Raw genomic sequence first — 16,386 nt, forward strand, 5'->3', positions numbered from 1 at the left:
AGGCTCAGATAAGAGTAGACAGACGGTAGCGTTTTCCCCCGCGTTCGAAACATTTGACACCTGAGGGAGTGCATTTAAGGTAAGAGGGTGAAAAGTTCAGAAGAGATGTGCGGGGCAAGTATTTTCACATAGAGGGCGGTGGGTGCCTGGAATGTGCTAACAGGGCTGGATATGGAGGAAGATCCGATACAGAGGGATTTATACATTCACGGTGCGGCGGAGGGAACCACGTAGTTTACGACGTCCATTCGGATTGGTTAGCTCAGGAGGAGGGGCGTGGCTGATCTCCGATATATCGCCCAACCATCGGCGAGGAGCGAACCAGTCCGCTGATCCCTCCGCCACTCGATCTTCTATCAAGTCAGAATGGTTCAAAGGAAGATGTTTCTCCTGCTGGGGATCACGCTCTGGTTCAGTTGTGAGTGGGTTTGATTAAATACCTTACTTTCCACTGACCTTCTCTGTCTGTCTGTCTGTCTGTCTGTCTCTCTCTCTCTCTGTTTCTCTCTCAGTCTCTCTCTCTCTCTCTCTCTCTCTCTCTCTCTCTCTCTCTCTCTGTTTCTCTCTCTCTGTTTCACTCTCTCTATCTCTCTCTTTCCCATCTCCTTCAGGTCGTTTGATGGGGACTATTTTCCCTCCGATATTCCCCCACCCAAGGTAATTCGGACAGACGCTTTCACATTTCACCTCCGCCCCTCTCCCTCGGTGGATGTATCCCCCTCTATCCCCACCTCTCTTCTCTCTCCCCCTCCCCTCCTTCAACTCAGCCTCCCTCACCTGGAGGCCAGTCACCCAAACCCGTTTCCCTCCCGTTTTATTTCCACTCCCACCTCCCTCTTCCCACAGGTGCGGGTTCGGTGACCGTCCTCCAGACTCCGCTAGCGTTGTCCGTAGTGTCCGGCGACGGGATGGAGGTGCAGTGTACCGCCGAAGGAGGGGGTAGCACTCACTATATGTACTGGTACAGACAATACCCGGGGAAGGGACCTCAGATCCTCATTTACTCGATAGGCAACAATCTCGTGGATCCGAAGGAAACGCCGGACGGGTTAACTGGCAAGAGAAAGGACAACCAGTTCAAGCTGACCGCCAGCCACCTGACTGCAAATCACTCGGCTCGCTATTTCTGCGCCTGGAGTCTACACAGCCACGCGAACAGATGGGGGAGCTCAACAAAAACCCTTAACACTGACGAAGGGCTTGACTGTCAAGGGCAGGCCAGGTGCCCTGCGCTCTGGGACTCGTGGGGAACGGAGAGGGTTCACCTCTCACTCAAGCGGAAAGGGCGGGACCTTCCCTCAAAGCGAGGACCGAGGCTCTGGGACATAAGAGGCCGCGGGCAAGAGAATTATCTCCATCCTTCTCCCTGTGCGTGAGGTCGCTGAAGCCGCACACGATGAGCGATTCTCTCATCGGAGATCGCCGGCTGATCTGTCGATTTTTTCCCGCATTTTCACATTCTGGAGGCCGAGAAACGGCGGATGGAGAATAATACCGACAAGTGTTCAGTTCTGGACGCCTCATTATAGGAAGGATGTGGAAGGTTTAGATAGGGTACAGAGAAGATTTACTATGTTGTTGCCTGGATTGGAGAGCATGTCTTATGAGGATAGGTTGAGTGAGGTAGTGCTTTTCTCTTTACAGAGGAGGATGAGAGGTGACGATAGAGGTGTACAAGAGGCACAGATCGAGTGGACAGTCAGAGTCTTATTCCAAGGGCGGCAATGGCTAACACGAGGAGACATAATTTTAAGGTGACTGGAGGAAATATAAGGGGATGTCAGGTAATTTCTTCATACAGAGTGTGGTGGGTGCGTGGATCGCACTGCCTGGAGAGGTGGTGGGGGCAGATACATTCGGGACATTTAAGAGACTTGTAGATAGACACATGAAAGATAGAAATCCCCGCAGATTTCCTGGGGTGGTGCGGTTGCCTCCCACATTCCAGACTCATACGTGTTAGGAAGATGTGGGCATGCTACTTCAGCGCCTGAAGCGTGGTAACACTTGCGGGCTGCTCCCAGAACACGACGTAAAAAGTTGCATTTCACAGTGTGTTTCGATGTACATGTGACTAATAAAGATCTTATCTCTTTTCTCCACGGCCCACTGTCATATCAAGTTCCAACTTCTTCAGCCCTTTGTCAGTTCCACCGATCACCTGCCAGCTCCTGAAATCGTTCTCTCTCTCCTCCCTCCCTCACCTGCCCATCACTCCCATCACCTGCATCCACCTGCCGCAAGCCATTTTACCCCCACCTTCTTCCCTCTTCCTTTCGACTCCAGTTTCAGGGTCCCGAGCCGAACCGCCGACTGTCCATCTCCCCTTACTGATGCTGCCAGAGGCAGCGGTGCGGGCAGCCACATTTAACAAGTATGTGGACAGGCTTGTGAGGCACAGGAGTTTAGAGGGATATCGGCCAAGCGCAATGGAGGATTGTAAGTTACGAGAGCCACAGTTAGAGCAGACAGCCGGTAGCGTTTTCCCCCGCGGTCGAAACATTTAACAGTAGAGGGCGTGCATTTAAGGTAAGAGGGAGAAAAGTTCAGAGGAGATGTGCGGGGCAAGTATTTTTACACAGAGGCCGGTGGGTGCCTAGAATGTGCTAACAGGGCTGGGGTGGAGGCAGATCCGATACAGAGGGATTTATCCGTTCAGGATGCGGCGGAAGGAAAAACGTAGATTACGACGTCGATTCTGATTGGTTAACTGAGGAGGAGGGGCGTGGCTGATCTACGATATATCTCCCAAACATCGGTGAGGAGCGAACCTGTCCGCTGATCCCTCCGCCACTCGACCTCCTATCAAGTCAGAATGGTTCAAAGGAAGATGTTTCTCTTCCTGGGGATCACGCTCTGGTTCAGTTGTGAGTGGGTTTTATTAAATATCTTACTTTCCACTGTCCTTCTCTGTCTGTCTGTCTGTATGTCTGTCTCTCTCTCTCTCTGTCTGTCTCTCTCTCTCTCTCTCTGTCTCTCTCTCTGTTTCCCTCTCTCTCTCTGTTTCTCTCTCTCTGTCTCTGTCTCTCTCTCTCTCTCACTCTCTCTCTCTCTCTCTCTCTCTCTCTCTCTGTTACACTCTCTATCTCTCTCTTTCCCATCTCCTTCAGGTCGTTTGATCGGGACTATTTTCTTTCCGATATTCCCCCACCCAAGGTAATTCGGACAGACGCTTTCACATTTCACCTCCGTCCCTCTCCCTCGGTCGATGTCTTCCCCTCTATCCCCACCTTCTCTTCTCTCTCCCCCTCCCCTCCTTCAACTCAGCCTCCCTCACCTGGAGGCCAGTCGCCCAACCCCGATTCCCTCCCGTTTTATTTCCACTCCGCCCTCCCTTTTCCCACAGGTGCGGGCTCGGTGACCGTCCTCCAGACTCCGCTCGCGTTGTCCGCAGTGCCCGGCGATGGGATGGAGTTGCATTGTACCGCCGAAGGAGGGGATAGCACTCACTATATGTACTGGTACAGACAATACCCGGGGAAGGGACCTCAGATACTCATTTACTCGATGGGCAACAATCTCGTGGATCAGAAGGAAACGCCGGACGGGATAACTGGCAAGAGACAGGACAACCAGTTCAAGCTGACCGCCAGCCATCTGACTGCAGATCACTCGGCTCGCTATTTCTGCGCCTGGAGTCTACACAGCCACGCGAACAGATGGGGGAGCTCAACAAAAACCCCCAACACTAAGGAAGGGCTTGACTGTCAATAGGACAGATACCCTGCGCTCTGAGACGCGTGGAGAACGTAGGGGCCCACCTTTCACTCAAACGGAAGGGTCGGGGCTTTCGGTCGGAGCCAAGACCGAGGTTGTATAACATAGGGGGCGGCGGGGAAGAGAATTATCCCCAACCTTCTCCCTGTGCGTGAGGCCGCTGACGCCCGACTCGATGGCTGATTCTCTTTCCGGAGATCGTCTCCTGACTTGTGGATTTTCTTCCCGCATTTTCGTCTTCTGAAGCCGGAGAAACGGCGGATGGGGAATAATACGGACAAGTGTACAGTTCTGGTCCCCTCATCATAGGAAGCCTGTGGAAGGTTCAGAGAGGGTGCAGAGGAGGTTTATCAGGTTTTTGCCTGGATTGGATGCAACTCTTATGACGATAGGTGGAGCGAGGTAGTGCTTTTGTCTGTGGAGAGGAGGATGAGAGGTGACTTGATAGAGGTGTACAAGAGGCAAAGATCGAGTGGACAGTCAGAGACTTTTTCCCAGGGCGACAATGGCTAACACGAGGCGACATAATTTTAAGGTGATTGGAGGACGGTATAAGGAGGATGTCAGGGAGTGGTGCGTGTGTGGAACGCACTGACTGCCAGGTGGTGGGGACAGATACATTCGGGACATTTCAGACAGTTTTAGAGAGACGCATTAAAGATAGGGAAATGGAGGGCGATGTTGGATGGAAGGGTTAGATAGATCTGAGAGGAGGATATCATGCCGGCACATCATTGTGGGCCAAAGAACCTGTACAGTGCTGTAGTGTTCTATGTTCGTAGTGTCAGGTGTCGTAATTCTGGAGCTCCAAATCCGCAATTTATAAGCAATGACGCTCAAACCTCGCCGCTGCTTATTGCTTGCAGTAACCTCGATGTTATATTTCCGTCTGTGTTATATTTGACGAAGTGTAAGGGGGCAGGTGTTTCCGCTGTCAAACGGAAGAAATATTTCTCTTGGAAAAAACAAAGAGGCGGCGAGGAAGAGAATTATCTCCATCCTTCTCCCTGTGCGTCGTCACTGATATTTTCTCTTTATTTCCGCAGATCGCCGGCTGACTCAATAATTTTATTTCCAGCATTTTCAGATCTTTGATGTCAGTGAAATGACAGATGGAGTATAATCCGGACAAGTGGATAGTCAGCTCCTTCTTCCCAGGGATGAAATGTTTGGCTAAGAGGACACAGGTTTAAGGTGCTGGGGAGTAGGTACAGAGGAGATGTGAGGGGTACGTTTTTACTCAGAGACTGGTGAGTGAGTGGAATGGGCTGCTGGCCACGGTGCTGGAGGCGGATACGATAGGGTCTTGTTAAGAGACTGTTGGATCGGTACTTCGAGCTGGGAAAGATAGAGGGCTATGGGTAAGGCTAGTAATTTCGAAGGCATGGACATGTTCGGCACGACTCTGTGGGCCGAAGGGCCTGAATTGTGCTGTAGGTTTTCTATGTTTCTATATTTCTAAGAGTGACGTGCTGTGTTCTTGGGATGTTGAATGCTAGGGCAAGGCAGGACAGAAAATTGCTGGAGCGTTGTAATACAGAGAGATCTCCCGGTAAAATTCCACGGTATCAGGCCACGGTAGTGCGGCTGTTATCGGAATGATATTGCAGAGCCAGAGTCCCGGGTACAATTCCTGCCACTGTCTGTAAGGAGATGGTACGTTTTGCCCGTGGGTTTTCTCCGGGTGCTCCGGTTTGCTCCCACATTCCAAAGACCTACGGCTTGGGAAGTTGTGGGCATGCTATGTTGGCGCCGGAAGCGTGGCGACACCAATCGGCAGCCCGTCAGATCACTCTACATAGAAAGTTGAATTTCACTGTCCGCTTCGATCAACATGTGACTAATAAAGTTCTTAAGTGTTTTTGCACGGCCCACTCTCCTATCAATTCCATCTTCTTCAGTCCTTTGTCAATTCCACCGATCACCTGCCAGCTTCAGACATCGTTCCCTCTCTCCTTCCTCCCTCACCTGCCCATCACTCCCCTCACCTGGATCCACCTGCCGCACGTCCTTGTATCCCAACCTTCTTATGTTGACAATCTCCCCTCTTCCTGTCCAGTCCAGGTGCAGGTCCCGAGCCGAGCCGCCGACTGTCCATTTCCCTGTACTGATGCTGCCAGAGGCAGCGGTGCAGGCAGGTGCATTTAGCAAGTAGGTGGGCAGGTTTGTGAAGCACACGAGTTTAGAGGGATATCGGCCAAGAGCTATGAAGTTTCTCAAGATTACTGGAGGCATCGATCGATCACACAGCCGGTAGCTATTTCCCCCACTGTCGAAACTTTTAACACAAGAGGGCATGAATTTAAGGTAGGAGGGGGGAAAGTTCAGAGGGGATGTGCGGGGCAGGTATTTTTACACAGAGAGCGGTGGGTGCCTGGAATGTGCTAACAGGGCTGGGGGTGAAGGCAGATTCGATTCAGAGGTTTTAAACGTTCAGGGTGCGGCGGAAGGAACCACGTAGATTACGACGTCGATTCGGATTGGTTAACTCAGGAGGAGGGGCGTGACTGATCGATATATCTCCCAACCGTTGGTGAGGACCGAACCTGTCCGCTGCTCCCTTCCCCACTCGACCTCCTATCAAGTGAGGATGGTTCAAAGGAAGATATTTCTCTTACTGGGGATCACGCTCTGGTTCAGTTGTAAGTTTGTTTCCTGAAGAACTTCCTTTACCTTCTCTCTCTCTCTCTCTCTCTCTCTCTCTCTCTCTCTCTGTCTCTCTCTCTCTCTCTCTCTCTCTCTCTCTCTCTCTGTCTCTCTCTCTCTCTCTCTCTCTCTCTCTCTCTGTTTCACTCTCTCTCGGTCCCTCTCTCTCTATCTTTCTCCCATCTCCTTCCGGTCGTTTCATCGGGACTATTTTCCGTCCGATATTCCCCCACCCAAAGGAATTCCGATAGACACTGTCCCGTTTCACCTCCGCACCTCTCCCTCGGTGGATGTCTCCCCCTCTATCTCCGCCTTCTGTTCTCTCTCCCCCTCCCCTCCTTCAACTCTCTGCTCCCTCACCCGGCCGGTCGCCCAACCCCGATTTCCTCCCGTTTTATTTCCACTCCCACCTCCCTCTTCCCACAGGTACGCGCTCGGTGACCGTACTACAGACTCCGCTAGCATTGTCCGTAGTGTCCGGCGACGGGATGGAGCTGCAGTGTACCGCCGATGGAGGGGGTAGCACTCACTACATGTACTGGTACAGACAATACCCGGGGAAGGGACCTCAGTTCCTCATTTACTCTACGAGCAACAATCTCGTGGATCCGAAGGAAACGCCGGACGGGTTAACTGGCAAGAGAAAGGACAACCAGTTCAAGCTGACCGCCAGACACCTGACTGCAAATCACTCGGCTCGCTATTTCTGCGCCTGGAGTCTACACAGCCACGCGAACAGATAGGGGAGCTCAACAAAAACCCCCAACACTGAGGAAGGGCTTGACTGTCAATAGGAGGACAGGTGCCCTGCGCTCTGAGACGTGTGGGTAACGTAGGGGCGCACCTGCTACTCAAACGGAAGTAGCGGGGCTCTCGGTCAGAGCGAAGACCGACGCTGTGGTACAGAAGAGGCGGAGGGGAAGAGAATTATCCGCATCCATCTCCCTGTGCGTGAGGTCGCTGAAGCCGGACACGATGGCGGATTCTCTTTCCGAAGATCGCCGGCTGATTTGTGGGTTTTCTCAGGTTGTGGAGTCGGAGAAACGGCAGATGGGGAATAATGCGGACAAGTGTTCAGTTCTGCTCGCCTCATTTTAGGAAGGATGTGGAACATTCAGAGAGCAAGAGAGCAGAAGATGTGTTGTTTCCTGGATTGGAGAGCATGTCTTGTGAGGATAGGTTGAGCGAGGTAATGCTTTTCTCTTTTGAGAAGCGGATGAGAGGTGACTTGATGGAGCTGTACAAGGGGCATAGATCGAGTGGACAATCAGAGACTTTTTCTCAGGGCGACAATGGCTAACACGAGGGGACATAATTTTAAGCTGATTGGAGTAAGGTATAAGGGGGATATCAGGGGTAGGTTTTTTTACAGAGAGTGGTGGGTGTGTGGAACGCACTGCCTGCCGAGTTGGTGGAGACAGATACATTCGGGACATTTAAGAGACTTTTAGTTAGACGCATGAAAGATACAGAAATGGAGGGCGATGTGGGAGGGATGGGTAAGATCGATTTGAGAGGAGGATAACACGTCGGCACAACATTGGTATATTTTTTTACACATATAGTGGTGGATGCGTGGAACTCACTGCTGGCAGAAATCGGGAGGGCAGATACATCAGGGACATTAAAGAGACTTAGTAAGACACATCAATGAGAGGGAAATGATGGTCTATGTGGGAGGGAAGGGTTAGATAGATCGTAGATCAGGATAGAATATAGGCACAACATTGTGGGCCGAAGACCCTGTACAGTGGTGTAGTGTTGTATGTTCTTAGTGTGACGTGTCGAAATTCGGGAGATCCAAATCCGCAATTTATAAGCAATGAAGCAGAAACTTCGCCGCTGGTTATTGCTTGCAGAACCTCTATGTTATATTTGCGTCCGCATTACATTTGACGAACAATAAGGGCGCAAGTATTTCCGCTGCCAAGCGGAAGAAACGTTTAACTTGGAAGAAGCAAAGAGGCGGCGGGGACGAGAATTATCTCCATCCTTCTCCTTGTCCGTCAAGTCCATGGCTTTTATGCCGCGGAACGTCGGCTGACTCACGTGGATTGTCAGAGACTTTTTCCCAGGGCGAATTGATGTTGCGTGTTGTGTTAACGGGTGTAGTGTTGCCTGTGTGTTTCCTTAGTATTAGTTGGCCTTCTCTACCGTAGTATGTCGTTGCGTGGTTTCTTCATTCCCGTATTAGATGTCGTGTATTGACACTGGTTGTCTTTTTGTGGAGCTTTTAGCGAATAAATGTTTATATTTATCTCTGCCTTTTCTCCTTGGAGCGACGGAGGATGAGGGGGGACCTGATAGTGATGTATGAGATGATGAGATGCATTGATCGGGTAGATAGTCAGAGGCTTTTCCCCAAGGCTGAATTGGTGGCCACAAGACGATACATGTTTAAGGTGCTGGGGAGTAGGTACAGAGGAGATGTCAGGAGTAAGTTTTCACTAAGAGCGTGGTCAGTGCGTGAAATGTTCTGCCGGCAACGGTGGTGGAGGCGGATACGATAGCGTCTTTAAAGAGACTTTTGGATAGGTTCATGCAGTTTATGAAAATAGAGGGCTGTGGGTAAGCCTAGTTATTTCTAAGGGCGGGAAATGTTCGGCACGCCTTTGTGGGCCGAAGGGCCTGAATTGTGCCACACCAGCGAGTTCATACTAGGCAGAGGCCCTTTGCCTGCCCTACATGTGGCAAGGGGTTCAATGCGTCATCCAGTCTGGTGATGGGTCAGCGAGTGCACACGGGGGACAGACCGTTCACCTGCTGCACGTGTGGGAAAGGATTCACTCAGTTATCTTAGTGTTCGGTGCTGCGATTTTGGGACGTTCAATACAAGGGGAATAAAAGTAGTAAATTCCTGGAGCGTTGCAATACATAAGGATCTTGCGGTGAAAGTCCACGCTATCAGACACGGACGTATAGCGCTTAGCGTAACGTTATAGCGACCCAGCCACTCGGGTTCAATTGCGGCCGCTGCCTGCAAGGAGCTTGTACGCATTCGCCGCGGATTTCCTCCGGGATTCTCCAGTTTCCTCCCACATTGCGAAGACGTACGGGTTCGGAAGTTGTGGGCATGCTATGTTGGCGCCGGAAGCGTGGTGACACTTGCGGGCTGCCCCCAGAACACTCCGCCAAAGATGCATTTCACTGCGTGTTTCGATGTACATATGACAAATAAAGATATTATCCCTTTTTTCCACGGCCCACTGTCCTCTCAAGTTCCATCTTCCTCAGCCATTTCTCCGTTCCACAGATCGCCTGCCAGCTTCTGACATCGTTCCCTCTCTCCTCCCTTCCTCACCTGCCCATCACTAACCTCACCTGGATCCTCCTGCCGCACGTCCTTGTATCGCCACCTTCTTATGCTGACTATCACGCCTCTTCCTTTCCAGTCCAGGTGCGGTGTCCCGACCAGAACCGCCGACTGTCGATTTACTTGTACTGATCCTGTCAGAGGAAGCGGGGCAGGCAGGTGCATTTAATAAGTATGTGGACAGGCGTGTGAAGCACAGGAGTTTAGAGAGATATCGGCCAAGCGTAATGCAGGATTGTATGTTACGAGAGGCACAGATAGAGCAGACAGCCGGTAGCTTTTCCCCCCGGTCGAAACACTCAACACGAGAGGGCGTGCATTTAAGGTAAGAGGGAGAAAAGTTCAGAGGAGATGTGCGGGTCAAGTATTTTTACACAGAGGACGGTGGGTGCCTGGAATGTGCTAACAGGGCTGGGGATGGAGGCAGATCCGATACAGAGGGATTTATACGTTCACGGTGCGGCGGAAGGAACCACGTAGATTACGACGTCAATTCGGATTGGTTAACTCAGCAGGAGGGCGGTGGCTGATCTCCAATATATCTCCCAACCATCGGTGAGGACCGAACCTGTCTGCTGCTCCCTCCGCCACTCGACCTCCTATCAAGCGACAATGGTTCAAGAGAAGATGTTTCTCTTAATGGGGATCACGCTCTGGTTCAGTGGTAAGTGTTTCCTGAAGATCTTACATTCCCTTCTCTCCCTCTCTCTCTCTGACTGTCTCTCTCCCTCTCACTGTCCCTCTCTCTCTCTCTCTCCCTGTCTCCCTCTCTCTGTCTCTCTCTCTCTCTCTCTCTCTCTCTCTCTGTCTCTCTCTGTCTCTCTCTCTCTCTCTCTCTCTCTCTCTCTCTCTGTCTCTGTCTCTCTCTCACCCCACCATTTCCTTCCGGTCGTTTTCTCGGGACTATTTGCCTTCCCATCCTCTCCCCCAAGGAAATTTCGACAGACCCTGTGCCATTTCACCTCCGCCCCTCTCCCTCGATGGATGCCTCCCACTCGATCTCCGCCTTCTCTTCTCTCTCCCCCTCCCCTCCTTCAACTCTCTGCTCCCTCACCCGGCCGGTCGCCAACCCCGATTACATCCCGTTTTATTACCAATTTCGCCTCCCTCCTCCCACAGGTGCGGGCTCGGTGACCGTCCTCCAGACTCCGCTCGCATATTCCGCAGTGCCCGGAGACGGGATGGAGCTGCAGTGTACCGCCGAAGGAGGGGGTAGCACTCACTACATGTACTGGTACAGACAATACCCGGGGAAGGGACCTCAGTTCCTCATTTACTCGACGTACAACAATCACGGGGAACAGAAGGAAACGCCGGACGGGTTAACTGGAAAAAGACATGACAACCAGTTCAAGCTGACCGCCAGCCACCTGACTGCAAATCACTCGGCTCGCTATTTCTGCGCCTGGAGTCTACACAGCCACGCGAACAGATGGGGGAGCTCAACAAAAAACCCCAACACTGAGGAAGGACTTGACTGTCAATAGGAGGACAGGTGCCCTGCGCTCTGAGACGTGTGGGTAACGTAGGGGCGCACCTGCTACTCAAACGGAAGTAGCGGGGCTCTCGGTCAGAGCGAATACCAACGCTGTGGTACAGAAGAGGCGGAGGGGAAGAGAATTATCCCCATCCATCTCCCTGTGCGTGAGGTCGCTGAAGCCGGACACGATGGCTGATTCTCTTTCCGAAGATCGCCGGCTGATTTGTGGGTTTTCTCAGGGTGAGGAGTCGGAGAAACGGCAGATGGGGAATAATGCGGACAAGTGTTCAGTTCTGCTCGCCTCATTTTAGGAAGGATGTGGAACATTTAGAAAGCAAGGTTGCAGAAGATGTGTTGTTACCTGGATTGGAGAGCATGTCTTGTGAGGATAGGTTGAGCGAGGTAATGCTTTTCTCTTTGGAGAAGAGGATGAGAGGTGACTTGATGGAGCTGTACAAGGGGCATAGATCGAGTGGACAATCAGAGACTTTTTCTCAGGACGACAATGGCTAACACGAGGGGACATAATTTTAAGCTGATTGGAGTAAGGTATAAGGGGGATATCAGGGGTAGGTTTTTTTACAGAGAGTGGTGGGTGTGTGGAACGCACTGCCTGTTGAGTTGGTGGGGACAGATACATTCGGGACATTTAAGAGACTTTTAGTTAGACTCATGAAAGATACAGAATTGGAGGACGATGTGGGAGGGATGGGTAAGATAGATTTGAGAGGAGGGTAACATGTCGGCACAACATTGGTATATTTTTTACACATAGAGTGGTGGATGCGTGGAACGCACTGCTGGCAGAATTCGATGGGCCAGCTACATCAGGGACATTGAAGAAACTTAGTAAGCCACATCAATGATAGAGAAATGTTGGTCTATGTGGGTGGGAAGAGTTAGATAGATCGTAGAGCAAGATAGAATGTCGGCACAACATTGTGGGCCGAAGAGCCTGTACAGTGGTGTAGTGTTGTATGTTCTTAGTGTGACGTGTCGAAATTCGGGAGGTACAAATCCGCAATTTATAAGCAATGAAGCAGAAACTTCGCCGCTGGTTATTGCTTGCAGAACCTCGATGTTATATTTGTGTCTGTATTATATTTGACTAACAGTAAGGGCGCAAGAGTTTACGCTGCCAAGCGGAAGAAATGTTTGTCTTGGAAGAAGCAAAGAGGCGGCGGGGACGAGAATTATCTCCATCCTTCTCCTTGTGCGTCAAGTCCATGGCTTTTATGCCGCAGATCGTCGGCTGACTCATGTGGATTGTCAGAGACTTTTTCCCAGGGCTGAATTGATGTTGCGTGTTGCGTTAACGGGTGTAGTGTTGCCTGTGTGTTTCCTTAGTATTAGTTGGCCTTCTCTACCGTAGTATGTCGTTGCGTAGTTCCTTCTTTCCCGTATTAGATGTCGTGTATTGACACTGGTTGTCTTTTTGTGGAGCTTTTAGCGAATAAATGTTTATATTTATCTCTGCCTTTTCTCCTTGGAGCGACGGAGGATGAGGGGGGACCTGACAGAGGTGTATTATGAGATGTTGTGATGCATTGATCGGGTAGATAGTCAGAGGCTTTTCCTCAGTGCTGAAATGGTGTCCACAAGAGGACACAGGTTTAAGGTGCTGGGGAGTAGGTACAGAGGAGATGTCAGGAGTATGTTTTCACTCAGAGAGTGGTCAGTGCGCGAAATGGTCTGCCGGTAACGGTGGTGGAGGCAGATACGATAGCGTCTTTTAAGAGACTTTTGGATAGGTTCATGCAGTTAATGAAAAGAGAGGGCTGTGTGTAAGCCTAGTTATTTCTAAGGTAGGGAAATGTTCGGCACGCCTTTATGGGCCGAAGGGCCTGAATTGTGCCACACCAGCGAGTTCATACTAGGCAGAGGCCCTTTGCCTGCCCTGCATGTGGGAAGGTGTTCAATGCGTCATCCAGTCTGGTGATGGGTCAGCGGGTGCACACGGGGGACAGACCGTTCACCTGCTGCACGTGTGAGAAAGGATTCACTCAGTTATCTTAGTGTTCGGTGCTGCGATTTTGGGACGTTCAATACAAGGGGAATAAAAGTAGTAAATTCCTGGAGCGTTGCAATACATAAGGATCTTGCGGTGAAAGTCCACGCTATCAGGCACGCAAGTATAGCGGTTAGCGGAACGTTATAGCGACCCAGCCACTCGGGTTCAATTGCGGCCGCTGCCTGCAAGGAGCTTGTACGCATTCGCCGCGGATTTCCTCCGGGATTCTCCAGTTTCCTCCCACATTGCGAAGACGTACGGGTTCGGAAGTTGTCGGCATGCTATGTTGGCGCCGGAAGCGTGGTGACATTTGCGGGCTGCCCCCAGAACACTCCGCCAAAGATGTATTTCACTGCGTGTTTCGATGTACATATGACAAATAAAGATACTATCACATTTTTCCACGGCCCACTGTCCTCTCAAGTTCCATCTTCTTCAGCCCTTTCTCCGTTCCACAGATCACCTGCCAGCTTCTGACATCGTTCCCTCTCTCCTCCCTTCCTCACCTGCCCATCACTAACCTCACCTGGATCCTCCTGCCGCACGTCCTTGTATCGCCACCTTCTTATGCTGACTATCACGCCTCTTCCTTTCCAGTCCAGGTGCAGTGTCCCGACCCGAACCGCCGACTGTCCATTTCCTTCTACTGATCCTGTCAGAGGAAGCGGTGCAGGCAGGTGCATTTAATAAGTATGTGGACAGGCGTGTGAAGCACAGGGGTTTAGAGGGATATCGGCCAAGCGTAATGCAGGATTTGTAAGTTACGAGAGGCACAGATAGAGCAGACAGCCGGTAACGTTTTCCCCCCGGTCGAAACATTCAACACGAGAGGGCGTGCATTTAAGGTAAGAGGGAGAAAAGTTCAGAGGAGATGTGCGGGTCAAGTATTTTTACGCAGAGGACGGTGGGTGCCTGGAATGTGCTAACAGGGCTGGGGATGGAGGCAGATCCGATAGAGAGGGATTTATACGTTCACGGTGCGGCGGAAGGAACCACGTAGATTACGACGTCAATTCGGATTGGTTAACTCAGCAGGAGGGGGGTGGCTGATCTCCAATACATCTCACAACCATCGGTGAGGAGCGAACCTGTCCGCTGATCCCTCCCCCTCTCGACCTCCTATCAAGTCAGAATGGTTCAAAGAAAGATGTTTCTCTTAATGGGGATCACGCTCTGGTTCAGTTGTGAGTGGGTTTTATTAAATATCTTACTTTCCACTGTCCTTCTCTGTCTGTCTGTCTCTCTCTCTCTCTCTCTGTTTCTCTCTCTCTCTCTCTCTCTCTCTCTCTGTATCTCTCTCACTCTCTCTCTCTGTTTCACTCTCTCTCTCTCTCTCACTCTCTCTCTCTCTCTCTCTCTCTCTCTGTTACACTCTCTCTATCTATCTCTTTCCTATCTGCTTCAGGTCGTTTGATGGGGACTATTTTCCTTCCGATATTCCCCCACCCAAGGTAATTCGGACAGACGCTTTCCCATTTCACCTCCGACCCTCTTCCTCGGTGGATGTCTCCTCCTCTATCCCCACCTTCTCTTCTCTCTCCCCCTCCCCTCCTTCAACTCAGCCTCCCTCACCTGGAGGCCAGTCGCCCAACCCCGATTCCCTCCCGTTTCATTTCCACTCCCACCTCCCTCTTCCCACAGGTGCGGGTTCGGTGACCGTCCTCCAGGCTCCGCTCGCATTGTCCGTAGTGTCCGGCGACGGGATGGAGGTGCAGTGTACCGCCGAAGGAGGATATAGCACTCACTACATGTACTGGTACAGACAATACCCGGGGAAGGGACCTCAGATCCTCATTTACTCGATAGGCAACAATCTCGTGGATCCGAAGGAAACGCCGGACGGTTCAACTGGCAAAAGAAAGGACAACCAGTTCAAGCTGACCGCCAGCCACCTGACTGCAGATCACTCGGCTCGCTATTTCTGCGCCTGGAGTCTACACAGCCACGCGAACAGATGGGGGAGCTCAACAAAAACCCTTAACACTGACGAAGGGCTTGACTGTTAACGGCAGGCCAGGTGCCCTGCGCTCTGGGACTCGTGGGGAACGGAGAGGGTTCACCTCTCACTCAAGCGGAAAGGGCGGGACCTTCCCTCAAAGCGAGGACCGAGGCTCTGGGACATAAGAGGCCGCGCGCAAGAGAATTATCTCCATCCTTCTCCCTGTGCGTGAGGTCGCTGAAGCCGCACACGATGAGCGATTCTCTCATCGATAGATCGCCGGCTGATCTGTCGATTTTATTCTGCATTTTCACATTCTGGAGGCCGAGAAACGGCGGATGGGGAATAATACCGACAAATGTTCAGTTCTGGTCGCCTCATTATAGGAAGGATGTGAAAGGTTTAGATAGGGTACAGAGAAGATTTACTATGTTGTTGCCTGGATTGGAGAGCATGTCTTATGAGGATAGGTTGAGTGAGGTAGTGCTTTTCTCTTTACAGAGGAGGATGAGAGGTGACTTGATAGAGGTGTACAAGAGGCACAGATCGAGTGGACAGTCAGAGTCTTATTCCAAGGGCGGCAATGGGTAACACGAGGCGACATAATTTTAAGGTGACTGGAGGTAATATAAGGGGATGTCAGGTAAGTTCTTCATACAGAGTGTGGTGGGTGCGTGGATCGCACTGCCTGGAGAGGTGGTGGGGGCAGATACATTCGGGACATTTAAGACTTGTAGATAGACACATGAAAGATAGAAATCCCCGCAGATTTCCTGGGGTGGTGCGGTTGCCTCCCACATTCCAGACTCATACGTGTTAGGAAGATGTGGGCATGCTACGTCAGCGCCTGAAGCGTGGCGACACTTGCGGGCTGCTCCCAGAACACGACGTAAAAAGTTGCATTTCACAGTGTGTTTCGATGTACATGTGACTAATAAAGATCTTATCTCTTTTCTCCACGGCCCACTGTCCTATCAAGTTCCAACTTCTTCAGCCCTTTGTCAGTTCCACCGATCACCTGCCAGCTCCTGAAATCGTTCTCTCTCTCCTCCCTCCCTCACCTGCCCATCACTCCCATCACCTGCATCCACCTGCCGCACGCCATTTTACCCCCACCTTCTTCCCTCTTCCTTTCGACTCCAGTTTCAGGGTCCCGAGCCGAACCTCCGACTGTCCATCTCCCCGTACTGATGCTTCCGGAGGCAGCGGTGCAGGCAGCTACATTTAACAAGTATGTGGACAGGCTTGTGAGGCACAGGAGTTTAGAGGGATATCGGCCA

The 16,386-nt window shown here is 51.4% G+C and overlaps 1 gene segment (V, D, J or C); it reads left to right on the forward strand.

The window, feature by feature from the left end:
• Positions 1-11,344: 11,344 nt before the first annotated feature.
• On the forward strand, positions 11,345-15,173 carry LOC127566846 (T cell receptor beta variable 30-like). The segment is given in 2 exon segments: positions 11,345-11,396; positions 14,809-15,173. Coding segments are annotated over 2 exon segments (417 nt in total).
• Positions 15,174-16,386: the final 1,213 nt, after the last annotated feature.

The sequence above is a fragment of the Pristis pectinata genome, chromosome 46, assembly GCF_009764475.1.
Source record: "Pristis pectinata isolate sPriPec2 chromosome 46, sPriPec2.1.pri, whole genome shotgun sequence".
NCBI lineage: Eukaryota > Metazoa > Chordata > Chondrichthyes > Rhinopristiformes > Pristidae > Pristis > Pristis pectinata.